General features: G+C 43.8%; 1 protein-coding gene across 1 annotated transcript in view; it reads right to left on the reverse strand.

Annotated features, from left to right (window-relative positions):
- Positions 1-313: 313 nt before the first annotated feature.
- CEACAM20 (CEA cell adhesion molecule 20) overlaps positions 314-8,469 on the reverse strand; it is a 28,659-nt gene continuing 20,503 nt past the window's right edge. Inside the window, exons 4-10 of the mRNA XM_072615529.1 lie at positions 5,149-5,430; positions 4,409-4,520; positions 3,414-3,463; positions 2,919-2,980; positions 2,425-2,451; positions 1,684-1,779; positions 314-561 (exon numbers count right to left, since the gene is read on the reverse strand). Coding sequence (XP_072471630.1) covers positions 508-561; positions 1,684-1,779; positions 2,425-2,451; positions 2,919-2,980; positions 3,414-3,463; positions 4,409-4,520; positions 5,149-5,430 — 683 coding nt within the window. The 3' untranslated portion in view covers positions 314-507. The remainder of the gene's footprint in view (positions 562-1,683; positions 1,780-2,424; positions 2,452-2,918; positions 2,981-3,413; positions 3,464-4,408; positions 4,521-5,148; positions 5,431-8,469) is intronic.

Below are 8,469 nucleotides of genomic sequence, written 5' to 3' on the forward strand. Positions count from 1 at the left end.
GACCCCGGGTGCACTGTCTCCAAATCCTACACTCTGTCCACTGCATCACCTTGCCTTTGATCTGAGATTCCCAAAGATCATCACTAAAGGGCTTGGCACCAGGGGATAACATTTGTTTGGCCACGAAATTCACAGTGTCATCCACCAGATAGGGATATGTGCACGGAGGTGGGGAGGAGCTGCAGCTAGCATGGAAGAATGACAGGCTCATGTGGAAGCAATCAGAGATCTTAGAAGCATGAAAACTAAAAATAATAATTAAAAATAATAACAGTAATATTAAGAGATATTGATTTAATAATTGATGGTGACAAGTGCTTTATATACATTTTTTCCCTTTACATGCTCGCAGAAATCCTAGGACATAGGACATAGTGTAGTATTATCCCATTTCAAGGAGAGAAATGAGATCCAGAGATGGCAGATGGCCTGCCCAATATAACTCAGCAAGTAAATGGTGGAGCTGGGACTCCAGCCCAGGTCTTCAGAATCCAGCTGGGAAAAAGACTAAGTGGACGGGTCAAGTGTGCTATAAGTATCCTCATATGGTGATGACAGGGTCTGTTCAACAAAAAAGAAGGGATTCACACTCCCACTTCCATGAGCCAGCCCTGGTCACAAGGGTGGTAAGAAACCCTGAAGCATTCACATGAAGAGCCTGATCCGTGATTTGACCCCCAAGATATCTTTCTATTTACCCCTCACCAGGCCCACTGGAATATAAGAAATGTCTTACAGAAGTCACACAGGGCTATGTGACCTCAAAGTCTTAAGAGAGCTGGGAGGGCCCTTAGAACAGGGAATGTCAAAGCTGCAAAGGCCTTTAGAACAGAGAATATAAGCACTTGGAGGGTCCTTAAAACAGAATGTCAAAGATGGGAGGACCCTTAGGATAGGGAATGACAGAGCTAAGAGGGCCTTAGAACAAAGAATATCAGATCTAGAAGAAGTCTTAGAAAAGAACTGAGGGAGTCCTTAGAAGAGCGAAGGTAGTAGCTGGGAAGGACCTTAGAATAAGGAATGGTAGAGCTAGGAGGGACCTTAGAATGTCAGAATGAGGAGGGACCTTAGAACATGGAATGGATAGATCTTAGAGCAGAGGACATAGAAAGGCAAAGTTGAAAAGAATCTACAAATATAGAACATGGAAGGTCAGAGCTCTAGAAGACTTTATGAAATAGAATACCAACACTAGAAGACTTCTTAGAATCCAGAATAATGTGGGAATATAAGAGCCAGAAGCACCCTTAGAGAGAAATCATCCCTGTCTCTCCTCCCCCAAGGTCAGGGTCTCCTCTACAGAATGCCTGCCCTGCCTGCATTTAAGTCCCTACTACCCAAGACAGTCCAACCCAGTGTGTTTAAAACAATGCTGGTATCCCTGATAATACTTCTCCAAGCTTAATAACCCCACTTCTTCCAACCCATCTTTGCATGACCCAATTTCCAGCCCTTTCCCCTTGCCTGGCTGCCCTCTTTGACACATACTCCAGCATGTCAGTCTCCCTCCCAAGATGTGTCTGATAAACTGGATATAAGCCTTCAGAAAGGGTCTAATTGGGGTATCACCTCCCTCCACATGGACACCAGATTATGGCTACCCTGACAAGATATCTTGATCAAGGGATGTCAGGGAGAGTGTCTTGCTCTCAGTCTCAAAGACTCAGTACTCCCTCCAGATACCTCATAGTCAGACTCCTTTTGGTGTGATGGGTCTGTGGCAGGTGGAGGGAATGATGCAGGACCACAAGGATTGTTATAATATCCGGCAGCTTTATTCTGTACAATAAAGAAGAGAAGTCAGGAGAACAATCTGTCTTCGAATCTAAGTATCTTGGAGTTGGGAGGACTCATAATCATAGAATCTTAGACTCATCTTTTTCAGAATCTTAGATACAAGATCAGATTACTAAATTCATAGCCTCAAGGAACATTAAATTCATATATTTTTAACATTATAGACTCAGCATCACAGAATTTTAGAATGATGGAATGTTTTTGAATCATATAATTCTCAAACCTTCAAATCAGAAATTTAATTGAGTCATTGGGTCATAAAGTGATCCAGTGCTTAAAACTGTCCAACTCTGGGCACCAGAGGAAGATGCCCAGGCCATGAACTAGGTTTCAGTCCTGATTCTGCTACATGCCAACTATGTAGACCATGGGCAAGTCATTTAACCTCCATGAACTTCAGTATCCTCAACTGTACAATAAGGAAATTGAAGTGAGTGGTCTTCAATGTCTCTTTCAGGTTCATTTCATCTTGGACATCCTGAAATTTCATCTGTCTTCCCATTCCTGCCCCCAACATTTCTAGACCTTCCTTCATGGATAAATGGAGGCAGGAAAGAAGGCTTGGGGCAACTCCTCTAGACCCCTTCTCTATTGGACCCTCAAAGACCCACCTCCCTCTGAACATACCTCATAGATGTGGCCTTCTGGTAGGTCCTGAGGAGACAAACAGAAAGTGTTCACATCAGGTGTTGGGGATGCCAGTGCTTATGGGTTCTCATGTAGACCAAATACCAAACCCTTGGCTGTTGGCCGTATGCGCCAGAGAGAGTCAGATTTTGGGGCTGAGAATAGCAGTATATCTCTCAGAGGCAAATGGTAGAGAAGGGCAGAGCCCAAGGGAGTAAAGGAGTGACTGAAGAAAGGAAAGCAACTAAGAGGAGCTGAGTATCTATAACAGGGAGAGGCCTAAGCCATGGAATGGGAAGGGGTCAGCTTCACATCCCACAGATGATCCCATAAACACAGGTTGGAAAACATCAGGCATTGGGAGAGACCTATGGCAGAGGGAAAGAGCAGAAGAATGCCCAAAACTTTTCCAACTCCACAGATGGGAAAAGGGACCCCATGGAGCTTCCCCCACCATTGCAGATGGGGAGTGAATCACAGGAAGTTTTTCCAACCTTCACAGGTGTGGTGAATCTTTGGGATCCTAAGGTGTCTATGGCCACATATTCCGACTGACCTGGAGGGAGAGAAACCCAATATATTCAGAGGCAAGAACTGAGAGACCCTTGAGAGACCAGATCATAGGACAAGACATTTGTTCTTAGAGAATCATCCTGTTCAACCCCTACCATTCTAAAGATTAGGAAGCTGAGGCCCAGAGAGGTAAAGGAACTTGTCCATAAGTCATACAGAATAAGTTAACAACAAAGCTAAGACTAGAATGCAAGTCATTTCGATTCTCACGCCTGGACTCTTGTTTTGGTTTTTGTGAGGCAACAGGGTTAGGTGACTTGCCCAGGCTCACATAGCTAGTATGCCACATTTTAACTCAGGTCCTCCTGCCTCCAAGGCAGCTGTCCCATGCCTAGACTCTTAATATAACTTCCTTTGGAGTGGTGGGAGAGGAGTTTCGGGGGGGTGGGGCTCTGGCCTGTTTCATCAGTGCTTACCAAGAGTCATTCCTCCTTGCGTGTGCTCCTCCAACTTCTTTTCTGTGTTCCTGAAATAGAGAATTGGTGTTACTCTGTCCCAGTCCCCTCTGGGACACTGAATGCTTCATGCCCAGGGCTACAGAGCATTCACACAGGCTCCAGACCTTCTGACTCCTCTGTCCACAAGACAAGAGACAGCAGGATGGAGAAGACAAATTACCCTCTTTCTTTGAAATCCTCCCTGTTCTTCAAGGTTTTCTCTAATGCTACTTCTACCCTGGAGCTCTCTAAGATTGATCCAGGCCATGGCTATGGCCATGAACTCTCAAAGTACATTCCCGACATGCTCCTCACTCCATACTTTGCGTACATAGCCCAGAATTTATGCTGTGGCCTTTCTCCAGCCCATCCCATCTCACCCCAGCCATACTTCACCCTACCTTTCCTCCTCCCCCCACCCCAAGCCTCACTTCCAGAGGCATCATCTTATGGTAAAGAGAGAACACTAGACTAGGACTGAGTCCTGGCTGTGTGATCCTGGGCAGATGAACACCCCCTTTCTAAGCCTCAATTTTCTTATCTGTAAAAAGGAAGAGAATGAAATCTTTACTATATCCCTCAGACTGTACACTACCTCCCCATTCTCTGTGAGCCCCAAAGAATAAGAGATTCAGAAGCTATTATTTATAGTCTCTCCCAAAGCTCAGGGGGCCATGGGAAGGAGAAGACAATGATGCCTGAGGTCCTCAGCCTCCTAGGATCATCCCTTTAGAGTACTGATGATTTAGTCCAGTCCCCTCCTTTTACAGATAAAGCAAGTAAGGCCCAGAGAGGTTATATGAATTGCCCAAAGTCACACAGGTAGTAGGTGCAGAGACAAGATTTGAATCCAGGACCTCAGATACCACATCCAGGTTCCCTCCCACTCACCCTCTGTGCCTTGGAAAAGAGCACAAGAAAAGTTGCTGAATAGATCCCCTAGTAATGAGCCTTCCTCCAATTCTAGAGGGTACCTTTTTCCGAAGACCAGGAAATATACCAGCCCTATGAAAAAGGCAGCAGCAACCAGAGCTCCGATCACAATGCCAGCAATGGCCCCAGCAGACAGTGAGGAATCTGGCACACCTAGGGAAATAGGATTCAGATTCGTAACCTGGGGCCACCAGCAGCGAGCAGGGACTCAGAGGCATTCCTAGAGGATGCGGAGGGTCCAGGACATCCCCAGGAGGTGGGGGAGGCCCAGGGAAATGGCAGGGGAAGGAAGTGGGGACATTCCAAGGGTAGTACGGCAAGACTAGGGTGGGTAGGGGAGCCAGGGGCATCTCCTGGGAGTGAGTACCCAAGGATATGTTGGATGAGGGGCCCAGAGATACTTCTGGGGCAGTGAGGGGCCTGCTCTGAAGCAGATGTGGGACCCAGACCGATTTCCAGAGCATGAGGGCCCAGAATCATCTCTTGAAAGTGGAGTAAACTCTTTCCTTTGGGGGTCAAGGAGGGAGCACTGAATGGTTAGATCACAGGCTGCACCCATCAAGTCATCAAGGTCACAGGAACCCCCAAAGCATGGGGGCCTGGGGCAATTGGCTCAATGTGTCATGACTTCTGGCTCGGAGCTCCATGTACAGACCCCTTCTCTTCTCCATGTTCTCAGTCCATGCCAGAAGTGGTTAGACTCCTGAGATATATATCTCCCCAGGACCTCAGGGAAGGTGGAAAGAGAGCTGTGCTCAGGGAGACTAACCCAGGGACTCACCAACCACGTTGATGGTGACTGTGGCTGAGCGGGACAGTTGGGTCAGGTTGTTCCATGCCAAGCACGTGTAAGTGCCCTGATGATTCCAGGTCACAGCCTCTATAGTGAGTAGGGACCCAGACTGCTCCAATGAGCTGGTGCTATTGAGGGACCAGCGATACTGGGCAACCGGCTGAGAAGCGGCCCTACACAGTAAGGTCAAAGCAGAGCCAAGCTTAATCGTCATGCTGTTGTCCACACTGGACCCAGATTCCTGAGTGATATTGACTAGGTCAGGTCCATCTGGAAGGACAAGAAAGGAGCAAGGACAAAAAGTTCCACAGGAGTTGAATCCTGACTAGACCCCTTATTAGAGGTGTAGCCCTGAGCAAGTCCCTTCCCTTTGGGACTCATTTTCCTCATTAAAAATCAGGTGGTTAGGCAAGATGATTTCCTAAGGTCTTTCCAGTTCTATCATTCTATGATTCCGTGGTCTCTGGTTTCTTTGGAATGGGAAGTGGAAAATGGGAATGACACCTAGGTGCAACAGCATTGGACTTAAAGTCAGATAATACCTGAGTTCAAATCCTGTCTTGGACACTTAGTAGTTGCATAGTCTAGCCAAATCACTTAACCTCCCTTAGCCTCAGTTTCCTCGACTGTAAAATAGGGATAATAAGAGGACACCTAGGGTTAAAAAACTATTTTAAACCTTAAAATTTTTTATTATTATGTGCTTAAGCCTTCTTATTATTAAATACTTAAATCTCAAAATGCTTTGTATTATTATATGCTTAAATCTTTTTATCATCAAATGCTTAAACTTTAAAATACTTTTTATTATTATAAGCTTAAACCTTTTAATTATCAAATGATTAAACCTTAAAATATTTTTATTACTATATGCTTAAGCCTTAAAATGCTTTTTATTATAATATGTTTAAATCTTTTTGTTATTAAGTGCTTAAATTTTAAAATGCTTTTTATTACAGGAGACTGATTTTAGTCCTGCATAAATTTAACACTCAAAGCTCTCCTTTCATGGAAGGAATTGGCTCTGAGAGGGAGTATATTCTCCATTGGGAGAAGTCTTTAAAGCAGGGAATTACCAACTGCAAGATATTAGGGATGGGATCTAGTAGAGTATAAGCTCCCTGAAAACAAGACTTTTTTTTTAACATTTTGTTCTTGTATCCCTATTATCTAGCTCAACACTGTGCATAATAAAAGTGTACTGTCTTGGTTTTAAAAGTGCTTATCATCATATCTATGTGATGTTAGGTCACTTAGACCCTCTGGGCCTCAATTACCTCATCTGTAAAATGGAGGAGCTGGACCAGATGGTCTCTAAATTACCTTTCAGCTCTAGATCTAGGCTGTCTCTTATCACCAACCCCATTCCCAGATGAATATAAGATCCCTGAGGGTAAGAAAAGTTTCATTTTTCTCTTCATATCCCCTGCACAAATATAGTGTCTTGGACACATGTTTGTTGGTAAAAATGTCATTACCTTTTGACCCAGAGATCCCACTGCTAGGCATTACACCCTAAGGAGGTCAAAGATAAAAAGGGATACCAAAATATCTCCAGCAACATTGTTTATAGAAGGAGAGAACTGGAAACAAAGAAGAATCTGTCCAGGCTAAACAAAGTACGGTCCATAGATGAGATGGAATCCTCCTGTGTCAGAAGTGACAAATGTGTCAGAAACAGAGAAACCTGAGAAGACCTCTATGAACTGATGCAAAGAGAAGTAAGCAGAGCCAAAGAATCCACATGTGCACTGACAACCACAAGGTAAATGGAGAGAGTGACACCACCAAGATTGTTGTGTTCATCCTTTGTTTTCAAAGAAGACCATGACATTAGAGAAATGATGACATGACTTGCCCTTGACTGTGTTTTGAGTGAAGGAGGGCTGTGCAGGTCACCAGCCTCACTTCTTCTCCTGAGCCATCTGGATCCAGTGACCAGATATTCATCAGAATGACTGAAGACAGCCCAGGGTGCAATGGGGGACCTTGGCCTTTTAGGCTAAGGCCTTTTCAGGTACTCACTTAAAGTGAGGTAAAGCCCATTCAGTGAATAGGCCTCTTTAAAAAGGGCTTGGTCCCTAGAGAAACATGGGAATGAGTCTCCCTCTTTTCTGTCAGAGGTGGGAGACTGTGGCTACAGAACACTGCATCTCATTTCAGGCTCCACTGATATGTTGGTTAGTTTTTCTAAACAGCTGGTTCATCCTCTTTCTTTTCTTTTTCTTACTATAAAAGATGGGGAAGAGAGAAAGGATATAATGACAAAGAAAGGAAGAACAGTTTAGGACAGGATAGGAGGTGGACTTCTCATTTCATTGACATAAGGAAATCCTCTATGAAAAAAACAACTTCCTTTTCCAATGCAGGACAGCTCCTTTCCTTTCACTTATAATCTTGGATTGTCACCTCAAGTACAGTAAAGATTTGCCCAGGGTCACATAGACAGCATAAAAAATAACAGAGACATCCATTCAAAAAATGTTAGCCATCAAAAGCAATCAAGGCTTTGTGGGTCAAAAAGCTGGATACAGTCACTTACAGTTCACAGTCAGATCCACTGGACAGTACCTAGAACATGGTAAATGCTCCATAAAAAGTTTGTTGACATATTGAATTGAATTGGATGGCAGTAAATCAAATTGACAAGAATTCAGTATTGATTTGAACTAAAAACAATTTAAATAAATTTAATTGAAATGTATTTAACTGAAATAAGCTAATTGAATCAATTTTTTAAATAAATAGAATCAAAATAAATTGAACTGCATTAGAGTGAAATGGATTTAATTGATTCTCTTTGAAAATAATAGAATGAAATTGAAATTAATCGAAAGGGATGGACTGAAAAGAATCAAATAATATTGATGTGAATTTAATTGAACTGAACTGAAATATGATCTATTTGCATTTAATAGAAATAAATAGAATTGAGTCAGTCAAAATGAGTTGAATTAAATTATTACACCAACCTGAACTCTTGGTCATAATCTGCTGTGTCTTTCTGACTCAACACAAGTCTCAGTCACATATTCTCATTCACCCTCACTCACCAGAGCAGAGGACGGTTGGCATCTCAGCTTGCTTGACTCAATGGACAGGGTCTTTTCCCATCACTTTGAGCCCTCTCAGATCCAGATGTCTGCTCCCTCCCCACGTGGACCCTGCCTTGTTGAGCCCTGTATCTGTTGCTGTCTAAGCCAAGGTAGAGGGGAACAAGTGAACAGATGCCCTTCCTATCACTCAGTCCCAGCAGGCCTGTCCTCTCACTCATTGCAGACACTAGGACTCTCTCAGTTCCCCTTAGGG

Source organism: Notamacropus eugenii, chromosome 5, assembly GCF_028372415.1.
Source record: "Notamacropus eugenii isolate mMacEug1 chromosome 5, mMacEug1.pri_v2, whole genome shotgun sequence".
Lineage (NCBI taxonomy): Eukaryota > Metazoa > Chordata > Mammalia > Diprotodontia > Macropodidae > Notamacropus > Notamacropus eugenii.